Genomic DNA, 26,646 nt, shown 5'->3' with positions numbered 1-26,646 from the left:
ATAGGTGAAAATTGGGGTGCTGAAGCTTTGAAGCTATAAAGCTTTGTATTGCGTTTATCAACCCCTTGAATCCACGCAGCTGGTGGTGTTGCCCAAGGCAGAGCATTATTAAATTTTCAGGGAACTTAAATACAGACATAGCAGCATACAAGTATACAACTTCTTTTGGCTTCCAAAGGCAGTCGGTTCTATGTACCAGAGCGACTCGGGATTTTTCCCGACTAAGGACAGTAATTTCAGTGTAACCCCATTTAATTTCCACTGCTACAACAAAAACAACAACTTCTTTTCGCACTGTCAAATGCTGTAGAGTGTCGATTCTCTTATCGTGAGTCTTCTCCACGATCTGGCGCATCGTGAAGATTTGGTCGATAGTAGATTTACCCGTTCTGAAGCCGCACTGATACGACCAGCTTCAGTCTTTCGCACAATACGCTAGGTAGAAACTTATACGCTATATTAAGCAGGCTGTTTACACGGTACTTGGCGTTGGTTGGTTTTCGGAGTCACCTTTCTTGTGGATTGTACAGTGTACACCTAATTCCAATTTAAAGAAATGTGCTTATCCGGCCATATTTTGGAACGTGTCCCTCTCTAAAGTACTGATTATGCTTAGCTTACTTTCTATAAAGATTGTGGGTGTATTTAATTCGTTGATTGTTGCTTATTTAGTTATTATTTGAATTAAAATTGACCACACGACTCGATGTTTATGTTTTGAAAGTCTAACAGAGACTTACTTATCTTGTATTAGCTATTGTAACGAATATTAGCAGCACTAAGGGATTCTATCATCTCTAAGCCGATGCTAAGCAGTGATTCAAGTCACATCAATAATTCAATCAATATGACTACACATATGTACGTACACGCAGTAGAGAAGCAATGCACAAACACATGCAGATATCTTATCTGAGATATGCAATTATAATTGTGGAAGTGTCGCTCACAAACACACGCGCATATGAGAGCTATACACGTACATCTGTAGTTATAATTATAGCAGATACCCAACTAGTAGATTACTGATTAGAAGCGACTAGAAGATGCAATGAGGAAATCAAAGAGTATAAAAGGCATGAACAGTAGGGCGCTGGGAGCAGTTTTGATTAAGACGCTATCTGGCAAGCAATTGCAGTATTATTTATTGTGAAGTACTTTAATAAATGCCATTTTTCCATTATTCAATATTGGAGTTATTTTTTCAACAGTTTAGTGATTCGAACTTAGCAGAAGGTTGCAAATAAGAGGATTTGCAGTAAATTCATTACAATTGGTGTCAGAAGAGGAATTGTTGAATAGATTCCGAAGATTGGAAATACAACTCGGACATGGCAAAGTTGAGTGAATTGAGGATCCAGCAACTGAAAAAGGAGTTGGAGAACCGTGGATTGAATACAACCGGCAATAAGATCGAACTTCAAGCCCGGCTACGAGAGGTAATGGAGTCGCAAGGAATCGATGTGGACGAGTATGTCTTTTATCCTGATGGGGACGAGACAACAATAAAAATTGAAGAGAAAAACGAAACATCGCAGACAGTTACGAGCACAGACTTGAACATGATTTTGGCTGCAATATCAGCACAAACATCGACAGTAACATCAATGTCGTCGCAAATGTCAGAAATGTCGACACAGATTACATCCAAGATGGAAACACAGCTCGAAGAACAGAAGACAAATATGTCAGCACAGCTCGTAGAACAGAAGACATATATGGCATCCCAACTGGAAGAGCAGAAGACATATATGGCATCCCAACTGGAATCACAGGAGGCACGTATTTCAGAAATGACGTCGCAAGTGTCATCTCAACTGGAAGACCAAAAGACATATATGGCATCTCAATTGGAAGCGCAAGAGGCACGTATATCTGAAATGTCGGCAGAAATTTTGGAACAGGTATCATCAAAACTGGAAGCGCAGGATGCAAAAATGGCTCATTTTCAGGCAGAAGTAGATGATTTAAAAGGTCGTATGGAGCAGTTACAACTAAATCGCCGTTTCAGCAAGCAATCCAAAGGTAAAAACACCATCCTTTGACGGTTCTGTTCCTTTCCAGGTGTTTAAGATTCAGTTTGAGAAGACCGCAGCAGTGAACAACTGCAGTGCTGAAGATAAAGTTGCTGCACTATTCGTGGCATTGAAAGGATCTGCTGCTGAAATCCTACAGACTATTACCGAGGGAGAGCGGAGCAACTACGAAAGCTTGATGAGCGCTCTAGAGAGGCGATACGGAAGCGAACACAGGAAGCAGATACACCAAATAGAGTTGCAAAACCACTACCAAAAAGCTAATGAGACTTTGCAGGAGTTTGCGTCAGATGTCGAAAGGCTTGCACATTTGGCGAATGCCGACGCACCCGTAGAATACACCGAAAGGGTAAAAATTCACAGCTTTATAAATGGCATACGGGACGTCGAAATGAAGCGAGCCACATACGCAAACCCAAAGCCAACATTTGCAGAAACGGTATCACATGCATTGACTCAGGAAACTGCCTCACTATTGAGTAAACCAGCATACAAAGCTCATCGTGTGGAAGTGGAAAGACCAGATTGGGTAGACACAAATTTGGAAGGACTGAAGGGACCACAACAGAAAAATGCCGGAGTTATTAAATGTTTCAAGTGCGGCAACCCAGGTCATATTGCACGACATTGCAGCACCGGTCCCAATAGCTCCAACAATGTGGGTGGCCGTAAACGCAGAGCTGAAGGAGATGAGCAAATCTCGAAGTCCACTCAATCGTTAAACTAAAGCGAGTCAGCCGTAAGGGGCGACAGCTGGCTCCCTCAATTGAATGCCCCATAATCTCTATCTCACAAATTGGAAGAAGGTCAAACAATCTTACTGTCGGAGGACATGTGGATGGAAAGGAACGTTTACTGACTGTAGATACGGGTGCATCTCATTCCATTCGAGCGGATTTAGTTAACAAGAAAATAAGACCATTGCATGGAGCAAGATTGCGTACAGCCACTGGAGAAGACACCACGGTTCTAGGAGAAGTATCATGTGAAGTCGCAATTGGGAACGTCACGATAATACACAATTTTATAGTGGCAGAGATTGTTGATGAAATCATAATTGAAGTGGACTTCTTAATCGACCACGGCATCAAGATCGACATGCAAAGCAAGACGTTGAGATATAAGAACATGGATGTGCCTCTTAATTTCGGCTACGAGAGAGGCTACAGCAGTAAACAAGTGCTGGTGGAGGAGAGGGTCAGCAAATACCACCAAAATCAGAAGCAGTCATCTGGGCAAAGGTCGATGGAGATTGTGGGACAAACAAATTGTGGGTTGTCGAAGCAGCAAACAAATCAACACCGAACATACTTGTAGGAAAAACCCTAGCTATGACAAAACAAGATGGACGTATTCCGGTAAGAGTACTCAATGAGTTCAAGTCACCACCCAAATTGACAAAAGGATCTATATATTGGGAAGATGCCAAGAGGCTGAAGTAGTTATTAACTGTGAACAGCTCCAGGAACACGTTTCAACTAGCAATACTGATATTTCAAATGACATCACGGCATGGACGGAGGGGCTAGATCAAGATTATCGGAGAAAGGCGAAGCAACTGCTCCTAAAGTACGCAAACATATTTGCCCAGGATGGTTCTAAACCAGGCCGCACCAATGTTGTGAAACATCAAATTGACACTGGAGACGCGAGGCCGATACGTCAAGCTCCACGTAGTGTTCCACTGGCGAAGCGGGAATTTGTGAGTCAAATTATACAAGAAATGAGCGACAGCGGCGGCATCGAACCATCAGCTAGCTCATAGGTAGTACTTGTAAAGAAGAAGGATGGAAAAATGAGGTTTTGCGTGGACTACCGGAAGTTGAATGACGTTACGAAAAAGGATAGCTACCCATTGCCAAGAATTTACGACACTCTGGACTCGCTCTCTGGTACGAAATGGTTTTCCACACTGGACTTGAAAAGCGGCTACTAGCAAGTGGAGGTGAAGGAGGAAGAAAAAGAGAAAACAGACTTCAGCGTCGGATATGGTCTTTGGCAATTTACAGTAATGTCCTTTGGACTATGTAATGCACCAGCTACTTTCGAGAGACTCATGGATCAGGTATTGGAAGGACTACATTGGAAAACATGCTTGGTGTACCTGGACGACATCATCGTATTGGGCAAGAACTTTGATGAACATCTTAAAAACTTAGAGGAAGTTTTCCAGAGAATAGCTAGCGCTGGTCTGAAATTAAGTCCCAAAAAGTGTGCGCGGTTTAAAAAGGAAGTAAGTTATTTGGGTCACAAGGTAACGACAGAGGGCATCTGCACTGCGAACGAAAAGATCGAGGCAGTAAAGGATTGACCAAGACCACAGAACCTACATGAATTGAGAAGTTTCCTTGGGCTGTGCACATATTACCGCCGATTTGTACCAAATTTTTCCAGCGTAGCCCATAGCCTCCATGAGCTTACAAGAAAGATAAAGCTTTTGAATGGAAGAAGGAGCAAGAAGTGGCTTTCCAAACATTGAAGGAGCAGTTATGCACTGCCCCAATGTTAGCCTATCCGATTCCAGGAGCAACATTTATTCTAGATACAGATGCGAGTGGATATGCTATAGGAGGCGTTTTATCACAACTGGTCGATGGACACTAAAAGGTAGTTGCATATTACAGCCGTTCGATTGGAAAACCAGAGAGGAACTACTGCGTTACGCGGATAGAGCTGTTGGCATTGGTAGAGTGCATTAAACATTTTCACAAATACTTCTACGGCCAGCGATTCCGTGTCAGGACAGATCACGCAGCGTTGAAATGGATGAATGGGACAAGCAACAGCTAAGGAAGTGTCAGCTAGAAGATACAGATCTGCCACATGTTATGCAAGGGCTCGAACGAGACGAAAGACCAAGCAGAGAGGAGATGTCAGCAGAGAGTCCCATTGCGAAGTCATATTGGGCACAGTGGAACAGTTTAGAATTGATATCCGGTTGCTTGCATCCAGTATGGGAGAGTGAGGATGGTCAATGCAAGAAGAAACTGATAGTTGTTCCCACAATGGTCCAAGTGGAGGTGATCTTGGAATCACGAAGACGCTCGAGAAAATTAAGCAGTGATTCTATTGGGTTGGTTGCCGTCAGTCGGTCACCGAGTGGATTGCGAACTGCGAGGTTTGCAGCAGAGCGAAAGGGCCCAAAACCCGAAATCATGGCCATATGAAGCAATATAACTCAGGTGCGCCATTTGAAAGGATCGCTATGGATGTCGCAGGTCCATTTCCTACTAGGCCATATTCTTGATGGCCTACTGGTGGTTATGGATTATTCCAGCAAATGGCCAGAGGTATACCCAATCCCAAATCAAGAAGCGGAAACAGTAGCAGAAGTGTTTATAAACAATTGGGTTGCAAGGTATGGGGTACCAATGGAGTTACATTCTGACCAAGGCAGGAATTTCGAATCAGCTGTGTTCCAGGAAATGTGTAAATCATTGGGCATTCGAAAAACACGGACAACTGCATTGCCTTCTCAGTCCGATGGTATGGTGGAACGTTTCAATAGAACCTTGGAGGAGCATTTAAGGAAAGTAGTAGGCAAGTACCATAAGGAGTGGGATAGCCGCATACCATATTCTTCATGGCCTACCGATCGGCAATACATGAGACAACGGGCCAAGCCCCTGCAAAAGTAATTTTTGGCAATGACCTTAGACTGCCAGTTGATTTGAAGTTTGGGATAGATGCCAATGCGGAGAGAAATGTCAAGAAATCCACTAGTGATTTGGAAGAAGAGCTAAGAGAAATACATGATATGGTAAGGCAACGAGCAAAGATTATAAGATTATGAGTGACAAGATGAAAGCGAGGTAATAAAGCAATTAATTCGGAAGGGTTTCAGGATGGAGATTTGGTGCTGTTATACAACCAACAACGAAAAAAAGGTTTGTCCCCGAAATTGCAGTGTAATTGGGAAGGCCCATACAAAACGGATCAACGGTGTAGTGTACCGCATACAAACCATTGGCAAACCACGAACCAAAATGAAAGTGGTTCATTTGGAAAGCCTGGCAGCGTTTAGATCGAGAGATTTGTCTGATCGGGACGATCAGACTTAGGTGGCGGGCAGTGTTACGAATGTTAGCAGCACTAAATGATTCTATCATCTCTAAGCCGATGCTAAACAGTGATTCAAGTCACATCAATAATTCAATCATTATGACTACACATATGTACGTACACGCAGTAGAGAAGCAATGCACAAACACATGCAGATATCTTATCTGAGATATGCAATTATAATTGTGGAAGTGTCGCTCACAAACACACGCGCATCTGAGAGCTATACACGTACATCTGTAGTTATAATTATAGCAGATAACCAACTAGTAGATTCCAGAACAGAAGCGCCTAGAAGATGCAACGAGGAAATCAAAAAGTATAAAAGGCATGAACAGTAGAGGCGCTGGGAGCAGTTTTGATTAAGACGCTATCTGGCGAGCAATAGCAGTATTATTTATTGTGAAGTACTTTAATAAAGGCAATTTTTCCATTATTCAATATTGGAGTTATTCATTCAACAGTTTAGTGATTCGAACTTAGCAGAAGGTTGCAAATAAGAGAACTTGCAGTAAATTCGTTACACTATGTATGTTTGTGCGTCGTAAAACTTTTATTGTTTCTTTCTTGTTTTGTCACTAAAATTTTCTTCATACACACACACACACACACCCGCTTATGTATTTTGTTTTTGCTTTTCACTAACAGATAAGCGTGGACAAGTGATGTCTGTTACCAATGCCGCATCACCACCACTACCATCACCATCAACGGCATCAGCGCTATCACAAACACCGCGAGCTGAAAGTCCAACATCACCTCATAGTATTGCAGTGCCGGTACTAGAACAACCAGTGCTATTACCACCTACGCCATTGGTACTGCCGGCCGATACGCAAATACTCAGTAAAATTCAAGTAGCTTACGCACAGCGCCCAAACTCTGCTGAGTCGGTAAGTAACTCAAACATTTTTGAAAACTTAAAGCTATTTCTAATATAAATACATCTTACAGTTACCTAGTGCAACGCGCCACGCTGTAGATGTGTCCTCTCCACGTCACTCATTAGCCGCATCGCCCATCAACACCACAAGTAATGCGCTACTGCAAATGGATGATGCACCAATGCTAATACGCCCAGTGCCTAGTATTGTGGCGAAATCTGTAAAAGATCCTACCTCTGGGTTTGATAGTGCATCGCCTGCTGATCGTACTGCTATATCACATCCAATTGTCTCGACTTTGCCAGCTGCTGCTGTTAGTTTACCTGATCTGGTTCATGGCACTTCTGCTTTGCCTGTTCACGGCTCACCGACCTCCCAAATAACTGATAATCCCGGACAACACGTGCAATCAGCACAACCAAAAGAAAATTCACAAACCATTGCCATAAACAATTCTCTGCAAAATAGCATCAACAACAATTATTCCTTTGCAATTGAAGTACCAGAAACTCCGCCTACGTTAATTGGGGCCAATGAGCAGAGTAAGCAACGAGAGAATAATGAGCTGCAGCAACAAGAAAATGCACAACACTTACAACACCAGTTTCCAGATTACTTTGCTGCTCAGGCAGCTGTTACCCAACAACAACAATATCAACAGCTCTTACAACAACAGCAGGAAAACGCTCTTTACAATCAAAATTCACTTGATAGCGCGACATCTGTCCCACCAACACACGCTGCATATGTACAAGAGTCCATACAGCAACAACAACAATCGATACAACAACAACAACAGCAACCAGCTATAAATCCATATAACGCGGAATATGTGCCAATTAACAGTGAACATGATTTCTATGCCAGCGGTGTGAACCACACAAAGCAGCAACAACAAACAGAAGTGCTGGTACAGCAACAACAACAACATCATCTACAATCAAATCCTGCCATTGTACAAAGATTCTCAACACTCGCAATGCAATATCCAACGCTGCAACAACCACAACAACAACAAAAAAGTGGTGAAACCGACATTTATCAAGAATATATTTCGAATCCCTATAACTTAGCTAGAGCTGCCAGTCTTACAGAAATTGTACAATCACCAGTGTTTGCCTCTCCATCGAGTTATTTCAATGCAAGCGTTGATCCCAGCTCAATACCGCCTGGCTCTGAAATGCTCTATGGCCAACCATAGATTGTGGCGGCAGAGATTTTTGAACATCGGCAGAGTGTGTAAGTAGTTAACTACAAATAACAAATTATGCAGCATACTTATATATGTACATTAGCGTGGGGCGAACCCAAATTTTATGATAAATGGCTAGAGACATGTGCAGGCACAGCGTGAAAGTTAGTGAAATATTTGTTTGGCAATTGTAGATTTTAAATTATAGAGAACATTTTGAAAAGCTTGAATTTGGAAAAAAATTGATTTTGAGGAAAAAGTTGAACAATTTCCAATTTGAAAAAAAGTTGGATTTTGAAAAAAAAATTGTATTTGATTTTGAAAAAAAAAGTTAAAAATACCAGAAAGTTGGGTTTTGAAAAGAAAATTAAAAAAATATTTATAAAATTTGATTTTGATAAAAGTTAGGTTGACAAAAAATAAAAATCGAAAAGCTTAAAAAAAAAAATCGAGCTCAAGGCCTAACAATAATTATTTTATCATTATTATTATGATACATTTTTTCGTAATTGAAAAAATTTAGACAACTGCCAAAGCTCGTTGTATAGATCCATTTCGGGAACTGCTAAATTAAAGTTCCCTGCTAATTAGCAGTTCCCGAAATGGATCTATACAACGAGCTTTGGCAGTTGTCTAAATTTTTTCTTACTTCTCTTCTAATTTAAAATTTTTTCAATAAAAAATAAATGTATCATAACAATAATAATGATAAAATAATTAGTGTTAGGCCTTGAGCTCAATTCAAACCAGCGATCTTACAAATCAGTAGGCCGATATAACAACGAAAAAAGCTTTTTTTTCGTTTCAGTACGTTTTTTCTGATTTGTATTCGAAAATATTTGAAAAATTAAATAAGCAATTACTACGCATTTCAGTTCATATTTCAGCTTGTTAAAATAGTAAATTTAAGTTTATTGTAAAAAGAACTAAAGTAATTCGAAATCGAAATTTTTGTGATATAAAAAAATAAAATGCTGGGTTTATTTTTTTTTTATTCTACAAATTTGCTTTTCCTTCAACACATATCCTTCAAGTTATTGAATAACAATTTGCTTGAAATATGTATATAAAAATTTTGATTTGAAAAAAATAAAATAAAATTGAAAGTACATTTTGACAAAAAACAGAAATTTTTTTGGAACTTTTTGTTTTTCCACATATTTTTTTCTTTTTTTTCTGATTCAAGATAATACCTTTCTTTCAACAAAGTCCGAATTTTTTTATATTTTCTTTCGATGTGAAAAATAAAGAATAACACCAAACAAAGAAATGCAAAAAACAAGTAAAAAAAATTATGTTTGTACAGAAATTTCCGAATGAAAAGGACAGCGTTATTTTAAAGCTTTTCATGAACTTTCTTTAATTAAAAAAAAGTAGTAAAAAATCAAATAAAATATTGGAAAAACTTAATCAGCCCATTTCTAAATATTCCCTCGGAATATTGTTCTCGCGGATTTTTTTATTCCCGCGGAAAAATTCCTCCAAATCTTTTCTCCTAGGGAGAACAATAATTGGGGAATAGGAATTTCGAATTTTCGAAGTCAGCTGTTTTGTCAATTGAAATTTCGTTGCGCATTTCTTATTTTGTTTAAAAAGTTGAAAAGTTTAATTATTTTTGCAAATTTGTTTGAAATTAAGAAATAAAATATAAGCAATGCACAGTATTGCATTTAATGTGGTATTCACTGAAATAAGTAATGAATTGGTGCCACAGCAACATCAACAGAGGAGCATAAGAAGAAAAAGACGGCGGGATAACACAAATCAGCCGGAGTTGCCTGCCTCCATTCAGCAAAGCAATTTCTGGCGACCAAGTCGAGTTGAATTCGTCTTACGTCATATGCCAAAATCTATTTAAGTCTTCTTCAAAAATCCTTGCGTAATTTCTGGATGGCTGCATCAAATATACCAAGAGCTCTTCCGTTGCTTATGATATACTTTTCGACTTAAAAACAGAATATTGTGGTAGAATGTACATATTTTAGCACACATATTTGTACAAATAAGTGTTCTTTCTTAAAATAACCAATTTCCCTTAACTATTTTGATGCATTCCCTTTAATTTAATAAGTGAAAAAACTCTTAAGAAATGGCAGAGAAATCTCCCTTTCACTCACATTCATAATACCTACTTTTCTCCCATAACCGGTTTCCGCTTTTTCGAACATTGTTTAGAATAGGAGGAAAGCGAGAAGTGAAAAAACTCACAAGAAATTTTTATTTAGAATACGAGGAATTTGAGAAGGGAAAAAAACTCACACGGAATTTTTGTTTAGAATTGGGCTGAATGTTTTCTCATTCGCTCCACCCCAATATACACTTAGCGATTAATTGAACTGCTCGCAAAATGTGTGTGCAAATTTTCGATTGCTTTAGCCAAGTTAAACTTTAGAAATTGTTTTTTTTTGTAACTTAGAATTTTTTGTTTTTATAATTGTTTTAAAAAATTTAGATTTTGAAATTTTAAAAAACAGTTACAAGTTTAAGCAAACTTTCTCGCTATCCTTTAAGCTCATTCAAGTTTAACTTTCTTTAAAAATAAATCGTATAAAAGTAAGATTGTAAAAGATGGCAAGAGAAATACAGGGAGAAATGGTTATATTATAGTAAATAAATGCATATGTATGTATAAAAAATTGCAACCTTCTACAAGAAATATTCCAAAATAATACTAAAAACATAAAAAGAAAAAAATCAAATCAAGAAATGCAATTTTTCTTGTTTTTTTTTGTTAACTGAAAAAAATAATTATTTGATTTTCAAACAGATATCAATTAAGAAAAAGATGGTACGATGTTAGATATATATATACAGATCACATGTTAATATACTTACATACGTATATATAAATTGCAATTGGTTAAATTTTGATTATTTATGTACATTCCGTTTTGGTTTTAAAGCGCATTCTTCTTCTATAAAATGTTTTACGTACATTCGTGTTTGTTTTTTAATAGTTGAATATTTAGTGAAAATGCAAAACTGTATGCGCTTTCTTTGTCTTTTTATAGGAAAAATAAGGAAAATTATATAAATAATGCAATGTTAACATACATACATATACATATATACATACACTTAAATATATATTCACATAATGCTAATTTTTATTTATTACATAATACAATTGCATCAGTGTGTAAATCTACTGTAAATTCATATATACTGTATTAAATAAATATATTAAGTAAATATAGTATTTGAGTCAATTTATTTGATACGCCCATCAATTAAACTACGTTGCGCAAAGCAATTACACTGTGCAACAGCCGGCTGAGTAGTCGACCAAACCCACTTTTTTGTAGAGAATGAAGCTTATGTAGACAAAGTACTATCTCCGTTTTTCGAAGTTAGCCTCCAAAAAATAGATATCGGCTTTCGAAGTTCGAAATTCTACATTTCGAAATAAATTTTTTTTTTGTTAATGCGTTCAGCAAATTAAAAAAGTAAAAATGTGGTCCTGGGCCGCCTTTTCCTTTTATTTGAATGGCTGAATTCTTTTTTTGAAAAATTGCGGTACGAGCAATTCCAGTGCAGTGTATGTGCAGACATGAAAGTAGTAGCCACTATCATGGGACTATCTGACTTTTCATATCGTATAACAGCTGTTACACTAAATTTCTCAAAAAAGGAATTCAACCCCTCAAATAAGGGAAAAGAGCGGACCACGTTAACAAACAAAATAATAAAATTTCGAAATGTAGAATTTCGAACCTCGAAAGCCGATATCTATATTTTGGAGGCTAACTTCGAAAAACGGAGATAGTACTTTTTATACTTAAGCCTCAATCTCCTCAAAAGTTAGTTTGGTCCAATACCCAGAAAAAAAGTCGATTTTGTCGCATAGTGTTAGGGAGCTATTTATCCAGTTGACTGTTTGGTCGGTTGCTTGGCGTGGGAATTGTTTTACATTACATTGATTACATTTTCCTGCCACCCTCCGCATTAAGGAGCATTGATTATACCTGCGTTAGGCTTGCCTGTAGTAAGAGACAACTTAAATCCACCACCCAAAAGTATAAGGGGGTAGCCGATTCTATGTACCGGAACAATTAAGGCAATTTACGTACAATTTATTTCGAATGTCAAACTCTTTCGAGTCGAGTAACATTATAAGGTCGCAGGACTTTTCTCAAATAAGAGCTGTCATTTTAGTATAATCCTATTTAATTTGTTGTGCCCCTCAAAGAAATAGCCATCCTCGGAGCAGGTCCTAGCAGCCGGACTGTTTCATGCTCTCTTGCTCTGCGAACGTGTTGAACCGAATCCCGTTACATGCAAGTGGGTTTGCTGCGTTTGCCAGAAAATAATATACTTTGGACGATCACACTCTTGTCAGTGAAGATGGTTGCATCGGACGGGGTGCTCTAGGCTAGTCCTCTGTATTCGTCAATTTCGTAATTTTTTTCAAATTTTTGTGGCACCGTCTGCTCCCGTCATTGGTTTCCCCGCTAAAGCGCATCTCCACTACATTACGGTAGCAATGCTGTTCAGCAAGCCATAACGGAACAAGTGCAGAAAACATACATTTGTCAAAAAAAAAAAAATCGGACTTTATAGAGATTTTTATGCTGATTCCAACGGTATATTTCTTTTTTGGTGCAAATGAAAGGTTTGTGGTTAATTCCATGTCAAAAGGCGAAATTATGAATTTTTCAAATCAAAATATCTCCTAAACTAGTGGATGGATTTCAAAAATTAAAACATCGAAAAATAACTTATAAAAATACCTTTCATCTGATATATATATATCTATAACTTTTCTAGTCTTTATTTACCAAAAATTTGAAAAAGCTCTTTTTTACATTCGTGAACGAGCTGATATTACCTTAAACTCTTATGTTTATTGTTATGTTAGCCGATCCAACACCGGCTGCGCCATGCACAGTAATTCTGCGTAGAACACCTCTGCGCAGAAGGGTGTACTATGAAGGACATCACCGTGGCGGTAGCCACGGTTATACCACACACCCGGACTTGGCATGGCGGGGCCCAGGGTTATTTTTTATAAGCGCGGCCGAAGGCCGCCTATGCAGAAAGGTGTTCTACGCAGAATTACTGTGCATGGCGCAGCCGGTGTTGGATCGGCTAACATAACAATAAACATAAGAGTTTAAGGTAATATCAGCTCGTTCACGAGTGCAAAATTTTTAATAGTTTACCTTTGACGTATATTTTAGCAACAAAAAATTAGCAATGTTATACATTATGTATTTTTGCAATTAATTAATACATTGCATAAACCCATACAAACATAAATAACATCATGTATTGTGAGGACCAAATATAATCCATTAATTTGGCCCACACAAAACCACCACCCCATAACACAGGAGCAGTACTACGGACAACACGAGACACAAACAAGTGTCAGAAACATCACTAGCGCAACAAGTTGCCGCAACACGCCACAGCAACACCGTAACCATGGCAACGCAACGAACTATGCTAGCAACATACAGAGCATTGGCTATAAAAAGGGCAGCACGAGAAGACAGGAGTCAGTCAGCACGCGGTTGTGGTTGGGACCGGAGCTACTATTGGAGCGCTCTGGAAGGCATATCGGTTTTGACCATTGCAAGCCAGTGCGTTTCATAGGAGAAAGTCGTGGACTGAAGATTGTGGTAAGCAGGTTTTGACCGCTCTACAACGCTTTAGATCACGCTTGCTCCCTCGCAAGCAAACGCCCTCCACAGCATCGTGATCCCGCGCTCAGCCAAACGTCGTCCGCGGCAGAAGTACGTCGGCAACCGCAGTAGGAGTGAGTCGAGGTGAAACGCAAAGCGTGACTGTACCGAGGCTAACGGATCTCACCTAACGGGGCGTAAAGTTGCGACTGTCACCTGAGCAGCAATTGAAGGGCATCTGAAAGGCGTATCGGTTTTGACCATCGCAAGACAGTTCCCGTCATAGGAGAGAGCCGTGGGTTGAGGATTGTGGGTAAGCTGGTTTTGACCGCTCTACAACGCCTTAAACTACGCTCGCTCCCCGCTAAGCGAAGGCCCACAACGTCACGAGCCCGCGCGCCATCGCCATAAGCCTCGGCGGCAGAGTCACGCATACACACGACGCCAGCAGAGTTACGCATACACACGACGTTGGCCACAGCAGCGTCACGCGTACATACGACGTTGGCCGCAGCAGAGCTACGCAAATATACGGCGTTGGCCACAGCAGAGTCACGCATACACACGACGTTGGCAGCAGAGCCACCCATAAATACGACGTTGGCAGAGCCACGAATACGCACGACGTTGGCAGCAGCAGTACTACGCGTACATACGACGTTGGCCGCAGCAGAGATACGCAGGCATACGACGCTGGCCGCACCAGGCTTAGCACTGCCACTAACCATAGTAGGAACACGCCGGCGCAAGGCGTCACCGAGACACATTCACACATACCTAGACGGCGACCAGTACGGCGCTCTAACAGAACGCTCCTAACGGGACACGAGGGGCCGCTAGCCCATCACGAATTATAAAGCAAGCAATGAAATTAAGTGAATTATAGATACACATTTTATACATTTTATATTATAGTTTAGGGAATTTACCAATAAAGTGAATTTATATGAAAACGATTTGCAAGGCGCCCCGAAATACAAATTCATTGTAAACGAACCTTGGACACGGCGAGTATACCCCAGCAGTTACTGAAGAAGCACCGGGGCAAGGAAAAGCTTCGTTACAATTAGCGCCCGAGCAGGGACCCTGCAAATCGTACAACGTCAGAAGGAACATTCCTGACTAGAAACCTAACAGAAAAATGGCCGACCAGATTGACACCACGTGGCTAGACAATATTTCAAAGGAGCAGCTGATATCCATTACACAGGAGCTGGGCATTGAGCAGACAGGTACCACCCGAGAAATCAGAAAGCGCATAGCAGCCATGGCTTCAAAAGCAAATGTTGACTCGGAAATACACACAAAATTTTTATCCTTAGAAGCCGCGTATAGGAAGGAAAATACAGCAAACACGAGTGAGGAAAATGAGTCTAAGACACCGATCCCGCCGAACGGAGGCGGAGCCATGAATATCGCCGATAGACCAGCTGAGCACAACCAGTTTGCGTTCCCTCCCAGGAACACAGTACCCCCACAACAGTGCGCATCATCCGGAGTAGCGGTACCACCCAACGGTGCATCTCAGGCACCAACCGTTATATTCGCACCCATCATCGACCAGGTAAGAAAGTGGTCAGTGAAATATGAAGGTGGACGGGACCCTCTAGCTTTCGTCGAACGGCTGGAAGAACTAGCCGATGTCTATACGCTAAACGTAGACTTGCTCCCAAAAACGATGCCCGAATTGCTAGGTGGCACCGCTCTTCAATGGTACCGCAATAACAACGTACACTGGAGCAACTGGACGACCTTCAAGCGCGACTTTTTAAGCTTCTTTCTACCAGCCAGGTACTTCGAGCGTCTCGAGGACGAAATACGGCAACGACAGCAAGGCAGCACGCCCGCGAAAGATATAAAGATTATGTCCTAGGGATACAAAGCTTGATGAGACACGCCGGATACAGCAACGAGCAACGCCTGGAAAGAATTTTCCGCAATAGCCACCCCGATTATTTACTCTACATTCGCCGAAGAGATTTCAACACCCTAGGAGAACTCATCTCTCTCGCCGAGAAATATGAAGGTATCCACGAAGGTTACCGACGGACACCAGATGGATCACGTCGCGAAATAGCGAGACACGTCGTTGGTGACAAAACTACAGCTTCATCACCGCAGTCGGAACGATCATCCCACCAGCAGCCACCGAGGGTACCGAGCAGGGTATGTAGAAGGTGTGGCCAAGAAGGACACTATGCAAGGAGATGTCGTAACCCACGGAAAATTTTTTGTTGGGAGTGCGGTCGAAACGATATACGCACGATTGAATGCTGCCGTCGACGTCAGGGAAACGACGGAGGGCTTCACCAAGGACAAGGCGCGGTGAGCCCACTGAACCCAGCGCCGAATCAGCGGTAGTCATGTACCAGGAACACGGTCGCCTATATGCCCCAGCTCAGATTGGAGCAGTATCGTCGGAGGCAGATACAGGGGCCTCAAGGAGCTTCGTTTCAGCCACCCTCGCGAATCACGTGGTGAGTTCTGGAAGCGGGGAGAGGGTAAGAGTGACCATCGAAATAACAATGGCCAACGGAGTCAGCACTACGATTTTCGATGCCGTAAGGACAGAGGTACGCCTCGGAGATTCGTCATTGCACACAGTCCTACATGTGATGCCCGGGGCAATCGACGACATTATACTTGGCTTAGATACGTTGGGGAGCCTAGGAGCAGCCATATCATGTGGAGGAGGACACCTCGTGCTAACCAGACCCCTTGCTCAGCACACACCGCCTCCTGGAGCCACGGAGGAGACCATTCAGAGTATAACACCACCGAGTGCGAGGAACGGTAATTACGACGTCAGGAACGGAATAAACGGCGACACACCCAGCAATGAACATAGTGGTATAGAAGGCGAGGGGGATCGCATACGAGAATTTCTGGCAGTAGAACTCAAAAATTTCGAGGCCATGAGCGGAGTGACGACGGTAGCCGAACACAAGATCATCCTGACTGACGACCGTCCCATCAAGCAACGGTGTTTCCCGCGCAATCCAGCGATGCAGAGCATAATTAACAACGAGATCGACGAGCTCCTCGCGAAGGGATGCATCGAGCCATCCTGCAGCCCACATAGCGCCCCGATCGTGTTAGCTAAGAAAAACAACGGTAAGTGGAGGCTTTGCTTGGACTACCGGCAGCTCAATGCCAAGTCAGTTCCCGACGCATACCCGCTGCCAAGGATACAGCACATCTTGGACAAACTACGACAAGCGAAATATATAACTAGCCTCGACCTGAAGAACGGCTACTGGCAAATACCGCTGGAATCAAACAGTCGCCCCTACACGGCTTTCACGGTACCCGGACGTGGCCTGTTCCAGTGGCGTGTCATGCCCTTTGGTTTGCACTCGGCACCCGCAACGTTCCAGAGGGCGCTCGACCAGGTCATTGGGCCAGAAATGGAGCCCCATGTTTTTGCGTACCTGGATGATATTATCGTCATAGGCACAACTTTAGAGGAACACATCCGAAATTTAAGAGAGGTGATGTTACGACTACAGCGCGCCAACCTCAGGATCAATCCAGAGAAGTGTGATTTCTTTAGGAAAGAACTCAAGTACCTGGGCCACGTGGTCAGCGATAAAGGGATCCACACGGACCCAGAAAAGGTTGCCGCTATTCAGGAACTGAAGCCACCGACCAGCGCGAAAGAAGTACGCCAATACCTAGGAATAGCCTCGTGGTACCGCCGTTTCGTGCCCGATTTCGCCACTATAAGCCAGCCGCTCACCGCCCTGTTAAAGAAAGGCAAGCATTGGAGATGGGGAACCGAGCAGCAAGAAGCCTTCGACATCATCAAACGGAAACTCACTGAAGCACCCATACTTGCATGCCCGGATTTCACGAAAACGTTCACCATGCAGACGGACGCGAGTAACTACGGCCTGGGGGCAGTGCTGACAAAGGAGTTAGAAGAGGGCGAGCGAGTGATCGCTTACGCCAGCCGGAAGCTCAACCAGGCAGAGGCCAACTATTCACCCACCGAAAAGGAGTGTCTGGCCATCGTTTGGGGAATCCGTAAGATGAGGCCATACTTGGAAGGCTACAAATTTAAAGTAATAACCGACCACATATCACTAAAGTGGCTAAATTCCATTTAGAGCCCTTCTGGCCGCATAGCGCGATGGGCCTTAGAACTACAGCAGCACACCTTCGACATTGAGTATCGTAAGGGAAAGCTCAACCTGGTGGCGGACGCTCTATCTCGACAGCCGCTGGAAGCATTACGATTTACCACGACGACGGAACCACAATGCAAGTGGTGGCACAAGCGGGTCAGCGAGGTACGCACCAACCCGGAGAAATACGCCGACTATACGATACAGGATGGACACTTATACCGCCATATTCCCTGCCGGTCACACGACGAAGAGGCGGTACCATGGAAATTGTGTGTGCCCACACCACTCAGACAGCGAGTGTTACAGGAAAATCATGACATACCAAGCGCGGGACACATGGGTATCCGCCGGACAGTAGCACGAGTCGCCAACCGATATTATTGGCCCGGTATGTTCCGTGACATCAGCCGGTATGTAAGTCAATGCGAATCCTGCCAGAAATACAAGGAAACACAACAAAAGCAAGCCGGAAAGATGCTCTCACAGGTAGCCCAGGAACCATTTGCCACGGTCTGCGTCGACTTCGTTGGACCCCTACCACGGTCTACACACGGAAACACCATGTTACTGGTATTTTTCGACCGATTCAGCAAGTGGGTGGAATTGATCCCCATGAGGCGTGCTACCGCAGACGGCCTTAGCCGAGCTTTCAGGGAACGGATACTCGCAAGGTTTGGCGTCCCCAAAGTCCTCATATCCGACAACGGCGCACAGTTCTGTAGCACGCTCTGGCAGCGCTACCTTAAGGAAGTTGGCGTACGACAACAATACACCGCACCCTATAAACCCCAAGAAAACCCAACAGAACGAGCAAACAGGACCATCAAACGGATCATAGCGCAGCTCACCAACTCAAAACATAAGCGATGGGACGACCTCCTCCCGGAAATTGGGCAAGCGATAAATAGTAGTGTCAACGCTTCTACAGGCTACAGCCCAACTTTCCTCGTGCAAGGACGAGAACCACGACTGCCAGGAGCCCTATTCGATGAAGTCAACGTTGGGACGGGTGCAGCTCTCGCTACGGCCGAGGAGAAGTCCAACAGAATACAGGAGGCCTTCAGAATAGTGAGGCAGAATATGGAGCGGGCAGCAGTAGATCAAGCACGTCATTACAACCCACGGCGGAGAAAATGGACCCCCGTAGTCGGCGAGTTGGTCCTTGCCAAGGAGCACCACTTGTCAAAGGCTGCGGAGGGATTTGCAGCGAAATTGGCACCCAAGTATGATGGCCCTTACCAAATCCTGGGGTATGTCTCCCCAGTAATTGTCAAACTAAGGAAAATCGATAGCGGGAAGGAGAAGACGGCAAGCATTGCCGAACTAAAGGCATACCATTCATCGGAGACCGGAGAGACCACGAAACCAGGAGATAATAAACACAATCGAAATTAAAATAAATTCAGGGGAAAACAAACATATATTAATTAATGTCAAGGATGGGAGGATAAGCAGGCACCGGTCATTCTATCGCAAACCACCGAGGTGACAACACGTTCTTTTGCTACGAATTTCTTGACAAACTAACAATCTACAATGGAGGGTTATAACGCCAAATTATGCAACAGCGCCAAGCGTATGCGCCAGCGCTACGAGGAGGAGGAAGCAAAACGCCCTAGGGTCGTGCTGCTGGAAGGAGCTACTGGCGCCGACATCAGCAACGCGCGTGGACCTACACACGCAAACTCGTACGCTGACGTCGCACGCAACATCACACCACTGAAAACTACGGGCGGCGACGTCAACAACATGCGTGCAACTACTCGCGCAAATACGTACGTTGACGTCGCACGCACCATTACACCACCAAATGCTGCGAACACCTACGCCAACGGCACGCGTACTACGGAACAAGACCGAGCAGCGATCGCTGCCTACGCCAGCGCCGCCGGTATGTAGGCACACGCAGACGCCCCGAACGCCACCGCCGACGATATGCGCCCCGCAGCACACGCAACCGCTCAGGACGCCGACAGTGATCCCAAGGCAGCCGTATACGCCGTTCGTATAGCTGCGGCAAACGCAGCCACCAACGTAGCGAACGCCCGACGCGCTTCCGTCTCGTACGCGCAGACAGCACGCATAGTCACGGCGAACACAGCTATCGCCGGATCCATAGCCAGACGCGCAATTGCTTCGTTTGCGAACGCCACACTCGCAGCAGTACGGGAGGTTGCCTCGGTCGAGGCCGACATGCCAACAACCGGACCACCGACAACAACCAACATCCTGGGAAGGGTACGGGTAGACCAGGCCGCCACAATTGGCAAGGGCAATGCCAACCGGCCACATAGCCCAATAAAACAGGCCGACACGATCGAGCTATCATCGGACTATGAGCAATTAGCGCAGGAGAAGGAAGGGCCGGAGATAAGCTTCCTACCGGGACCACGAGGTATCGCACTCTACGCGACCGATCTCCGTTCCCTCGAGGGAAGCCGCTGGCTCACCGACACGGTCATCGACGCGTGGGCGAAGGAACTGGAGATCATGTACGGGCAACAGGGTACAACATTAAGCCCATTCGTAATTTGGCAACTCACCCAGAAGGATAACGAGGATGAAAACCATCGGCACATACATCGATGGCTGGGGAATACGGACCTGTTTGGTAAGCGCATCATACTGGCACCCCACAATGTATCGAACCATTGGTACTTACTGGCGCTAGCGAATCGGGAAATGACCAACCATGTGGCTGATGTGGAGTGCTGGCAAGAGCGCTACATATGGATAGCAGATTCCAGGGTCAGGGGCAAGGTCACATACGCGACTGAGGCGTGGCTGAAGTTCCTGCGGTGGGAGTACCAGCAGAGATACGGGAGTTCGGACTTCATGGCCCAGGAGTTACAGTTAGCCGAGCCGCAGCAGAGCAATGACAACGACTGTGGCATATACGTGCTGGAAAGCATCGACAGAGTCCTACGCTATACAGGACGGCGAGAAGGGGGACCTGGGCTCATACAGCAGCCGTTTACGGAGGAGATGGCAGCCCGGAAACGCGCAGAAATCTTAGCCACGATCCGCCGCAGCCATGCACCGAACAGAAAACGACCACATACCACCACCACCGTCGACCAGCCATATCCTGTAGCACAAACACACGCCAAAACAGTGCGCGCCCAGCCCAGCCATAAGCCGACGCAGGCAGAACCTGGTTCAAACCCAGCGGAGGGACCGGAATACGGCCGAACAATAATACTCGCCGAGGATGCAGAGGGCCCAGCGCTAGAACAATTCCCGGAGGTGGCAAACAAAGTACGAGAGTTGTTCACCGACATCGCCGAAGGGAGGTGCAACCCCCGGGTGAAATTCCGAACCGATAGGTACAAAATCACGATGAACAGAAGGAAGGTAACGATCCAAGTAGCAGACACGGGGGTTTAAATCGCCGAAGTGGGGGGGGGGGGGGGGGGGGGAGTGTGAGGACCAAATATAATCCATTAATTTGGCTCAGCCAAACGTCGTCCGCGGCAGAAGTACGTCGGCAACCGCAGTAGGAGTGAGTCGAGGTGAAACGCAACAACGTGACTGTACCGAGGCTAACGGATCTCACCTAACGGGGCGCAAAGTTGCGACTGTCACCTGAGCAGCAATTGAAGGGTATCTGAAAGGCGTATCGGTTTTGACCATCGCAAGACAGTTCCCGTCATAGGAGAGAGCCGTGGGTTGAGGATTGTGGGTAAGCTGGGTTTGACCGCTCTACAACGCCTTAAACTACGCTCGCTCCCCGCTAAGCGAAGGCCCACAACGTCACGAGCCCGCGCGCCATCGCCATAAGCCTCGGCGGCAGAGTCACGCATATACACGACGCCAGCAGAGTTACGCATACACACGACGTTGGCCACAGCAGAGTCACGCGTACATACGACGTTGGCCGCAGCAGAGCTACGCAAATATACGACGTTGGCCACAGCAGAGTCACGCATACACACGACGTTGGCAGCAGAGCCACCCATAAATACGACGCTGGCAGAGCCACGAATACGCACGACGTTGGCAGCAGCAGAACTACGCGTACATACGACGTTGGCCGCAGCAGAGATACGCAGGCATACGACGCTGGCCGCAGCAGGCTTAGCACTGCCACTAACCATAGTAGGAACACGCCGGCGCAAGGCGTCACCGAGACACATTCACACATACCTAGACGGCGACCAGTACGGCGCCCTAACAGAACGCTCCTAACGCGACACGAGGGACTGCTAGCCCATCACGAATTATAAAGCAAGCAATGAAATTAAGTGAATTATAGATACACATTTTATACATTTTATATTATAGTTTAGGGAATTTACCAATAAAGTGAATTTATATGAAAACGATTTGCAAGGCGCCCCGAAATACAAATTCATTGTAAACGAACCTTGGACACGGCGAGTATACCCCAGCAGTTACTGAAGAAGCACCGGGGCAAGGAAAAGCTTCGTTACAGTATATACCTACATCGATAAAAATAATTTAACTCATATGACACCTTCTTTGTTTACCGCCCCTAAATACTCAAGTTATACCTTCTAATATCTAATATCTAATCTAATCTAATATCTAATATATATTATAAATGGGAAAGTTTGGATGTGAAGATGTTTGGATGTTTGGATGTTTGGATGTTTGGATGTTTGGATGTTTGTCCAGATGTTTGTCTTTGTGACTCAATAACGCAAGAACGGCTGGACCGATTTGGATGAAATTTTGCACACATATAGCCAATAGTCTAGAAGGATCTACTAGCTATATATTTTTCAAAACGGGCGTGGTCCCCGCCCCCTAGGAACAGTTATAATTTAATTATTATATTTTTTCGTCTTTTCGAGTGAATCACGCCAGAATGGCTACACGGATTTTGATGAAATTTGGGACACAGACAGTAGTCTACTAGCGAAATTTTTTTCGAACATGGAAAGAGGGGTGGGGGTCCCACGACCCTTTCGAGCAATTACTTTTTAATAATTTTTACACATTATAACTTTACGTATACTGGCCTTCACCAATATCACAGACTCAAGGGGTCAAATAAGTCGAGGGCTTACAAAGTAAGCAGTGAAACACTCCGCCGCCCCCTCCCCCCTTTATCTGCCTCTGGTGTAAAATCTATAAATTGTTATAACTCAATATAAATTTTCTCCTACTTCAATAGTTTTTGATATCTGGCACATACAGATCGAGATCTAGACAATTTTGGAGGAACGATCAGTAGTCCTATCCTTCTACACCCGCCATCCGCCAACCTTCAATTGTTTTTATTAGCACGCTTTTATTAGCTTTACCTGTATTTTTCTATGTAACTTTTCATTCGCTCCAATGCGCCTGCTGCCTTATTAACATGGTTTTATAATTAGCTTCACCTTATTTGTAATCCCGTAAGGGTCATATCGAGGCCCTTCCGGGATCATTTCTGGATGGTTTTCAGGATCGGTCCGGGATCCCGCCTGGGTAATTTCGGGACTTTTTCGGGATCATTTTGGGACCCTTCCGGGATCATTTCTGTATAGTTTTCGGGATCCGTCCGGGATCCCGTCGGGGTTATTTTGAGACATTTTCGGGACTATTCCGGAATCATTTCGGGACTATTTCGCGATCATTTGGGGACCCTTCCGGCATCATTTCTGGATGGTTTTCGGTATCCGTCCGGGATCTCGTCGGGGTCGTTTGGGGACCTTTTCGGGATCATTTGGGGGCTCTTCCGGCATCATTTCTGGATGGTTTTCGGGATCCGTCCGGGATCCCATCGGGGTCATTTCGGCACTTTTTCGCCACTAATACGGGATCATTTGGGAACCCTTTCGGCATCATTTCCGGATGGTTTTCGAGATCCGTCCGGGATCCCATCAGGGTAATTGCGGGACAATTAGGGTATCATTTGGGGACCTTTCAGGCATCATTTCTGGATAATTTTCGGGATCCGTCGCGTCATTTCGGGACTTTTTCGGGATAATTTTGGTTCCCTTCCGACATCATTTCTGGATGGTTTTCGAGATTCGTCCGGGATCCCGTCGGGGTCATTTCAGGACTTTTTCGCCACTAATAGGGGATCGTTTGGGGGCCGTTTCGCCATCATTTCTGGATGATTTTCGGAATCAGTCCGGGATCCCGTCGGGGTCATTCCGGGACTTTTTCTCGACCAATGCGGGATTATTTGAGGACCTTTCCCGCATCATTTCTAGATGGTTTTTGGGACCCGTCCGGGATCCCGTCGGGGTCATTTCGGGACTTTTTCGGGATCATTTGGGTTCCCTTTCGGCATCATTTCTGGATGGTTTTCGAAATTCGTCCGGGATCCCGTCGGGGTCATTTCAGGACTTTTTCGCCACTAATACGGGATCATTTGGGGGCCCTTTCGCCATCATTTCTGGATGGTTTTCGGGATCCGTCCGGGATCTCGTCATGGTCATTTCGGCACTATTTGGGGATCATTTGGGAACCTTTCCGGCATAATTTCTGGATAGTTTCCGGGATCCGTCGGGGATCCCTTCAGGGTCATTTCGGGACTATTAAGAGATCATTTGAGGAACTTTCCGGCATCATTTCTGGATAGCTTTCGGGATCAGTCCGGGATTCCGTCGGGGTCATTCCGGGACTTTTTCTCGACCAATGCGGGATTATTCGAGGACCTTTCCCGCATCATTTCTAGATGGTTTTTGGGACCCGTCCGGGATCCCGTCGGGGTCATTTCGGGACTTTTTCTCGACTAATACGGGATGATTTGGGGACTTTTCGGCATCATTTCTGGATGGTTTTCGGGATCCGTCCGGGATCCCGTCAGAGTCATTTCGGGACTATTAGGTGATCATTTAGGACTTTTCCGGCATCATTTCTGGATGGTTTTCGGTATCCGTTAGGAATCCCGTCGGGGTCATTTCGAGACTTTTTCGGTATCATTTGGGTTCCCTTCCGGCAGCATTTCTGGATGGTTTTCGGGATTCGTCCGGGATCCCGTCGGATTCAGTTCAAGACTTTTTCGGGATCATTTGAGGACCTTTCCGACATCATTTCTGGATAATTTTCGGGATCAGTCCGGGATCCCGTCGGGGCATTTCGGGACTATTTCGGGATCATTTGGTGTTCCTTTCGGCATCATTTCTGGATGGTTTTCGGGATCCGTAAGGGACCCCGTCGGGGTCATTTCGAGACTTTTTCTCGACTAATACGGGATCATTTGAGGACCTTTCCGGCATCAGTTCTGAATAGTTTCCGGGATCTCGACTGGGTCATTTCGGAACTATTTCGGGATCATTTGGGGTACCTACCGACATCATTTCTGGATGGTTTTCGGGATCCGTACGGGATCTCGTCAGGGTCATTTCAGGACTTTTTCGGGATCATTTGGGTCCCTTCCGGCATCATTTCTGCATGGTTTTCGGGATCCGTAAGGGATCCCGTCGGGATCATTTCGGGATCATTTGGTGTACCTTTCGGCATCATTTCTGGATGGTTTTCGGGATCCGTCCGCGATAGCTTCGGGGTCATTTCGTGGCTTTTTCTGGATAATTTCGTTATCATTTTGGGATCCTATCAGGTTATCAGCTCATAAAGTTCTTTTTGTTACTCAATTACAAAAATAAAATGCATTAGGCAGAAAAAAAATTTTAAACAGATAACTTTATAAGCAGGCTAACGTGAATAGCCCACATATTTCATTTTCTCCTTGCGGACGGGGCCGCGGGTAAAGGCTAGTATCTATTCTAATATATATTATAAATGGGAAAGTTTGGATGTGAAGATGTTTGGATGTTTGGATGTTTGGATGTTTGGATGTTTGTCCAGATGTTTGTCTTTGTGACTCAATAACGCAAGAACGGCTGGACCGATTTGGATGAAATTTTGCACACATATAGCCAATAGTCTAGAAGGATCTACTAGCTATATATTTTTCAAAACGGGCGTGGTCCCCGCCCCCTAGGAACAGTTATAATTTAATTATTATATTTTTTCGTCTTTTCGAGTGAATCACGCCAGAATGGCTACACGGATTTTGATGAAATTTGGGACACAGACAGTAGTCTACTAGCGAAATTTTTTTCGAACATGGAAAGAGGGGTGGGGGTCCCACGACCCTTTCGAGCAATTACTTTTTAATAATTTTTACACATTATAACTTTACGTATACTGGCCTTCACCAATATCACAGACTCAAGGGGTCAAATAAGTCGAGGGCTTACAAAGTAAGCAGTGAAACACTCCGCCGCCCCCTCCCCCCTTTATCTCCCTCTGGTGTAAAATCTATAAATTGTTATAACTCAATATAAATTTTCTCCTACTTCAATAGTTTTTGGTATCTGGCACATACAGATCGAGATCTAGACAATTTTGGAGGAACGATCAGTAGTCCTATCCTTCTACACCCGCCATCCGCCAACCTTCAATTGTTTTTATTAGCACGCTTTTATTAGCTTTACCTGTATTTTTCTATGTAACTTTTCATTCGCTCCAATGCGCCTGCTGCCTTATTAACATGGTTTTATAATTAGCTTCACCTTATTTGTAATCCCGTAAGGGTCATATCGAGGCCCTTCCGGGATCATTTCTGGATGGTTTTCGGGATCGGTCCGGGATCCCGCCGGGGTAATTTCGGGACTTTTTCGGGATCATTTTGGGACCCTTCCGGGATCATTTCTGTATAGTTTTCGGGATCCGTCCGGGATCCCGTCGGGGTTATTTTGAGACATTTTCGGGACTATTCCGGAATCATTTCGGGACTATTTCGCGATCATT

General features: G+C 44.3%; 1 protein-coding gene across 1 annotated transcript in view; it reads left to right on the top strand.

Annotated features, from left to right (window-relative positions):
• garz (Sec7 domain-containing protein garz) overlaps nucleotides 1–11,370 on the top strand; it is a 29,040-nt gene extending 17,670 nt beyond the window's left edge. The window contains exons 9-10 of the mRNA XM_067772018.1: nucleotides 6,747–6,991; nucleotides 7,053–11,370. Coding sequence (XP_067628119.1) covers nucleotides 6,747–6,991; nucleotides 7,053–8,183 — 1,376 coding nt within the window. The 3' untranslated portion in view covers nucleotides 8,184–11,370. The remainder of the gene's footprint in view (nucleotides 1–6,746; nucleotides 6,992–7,052) is intronic.
• Nucleotides 11,371–26,646: the final 15,276 nt, after the last annotated feature.

This window comes from Eurosta solidaginis, chromosome 3, assembly GCF_040869045.1.
Source record: "Eurosta solidaginis isolate ZX-2024a chromosome 3, ASM4086904v1, whole genome shotgun sequence".
In the NCBI taxonomy this organism is placed as follows: domain Eukaryota; kingdom Metazoa; phylum Arthropoda; class Insecta; order Diptera; family Tephritidae; genus Eurosta; species Eurosta solidaginis.
The sequence above is the reverse complement of the archived record's forward strand: the minus strand, read 5'-3'. Positions and strand labels throughout refer to the sequence as shown.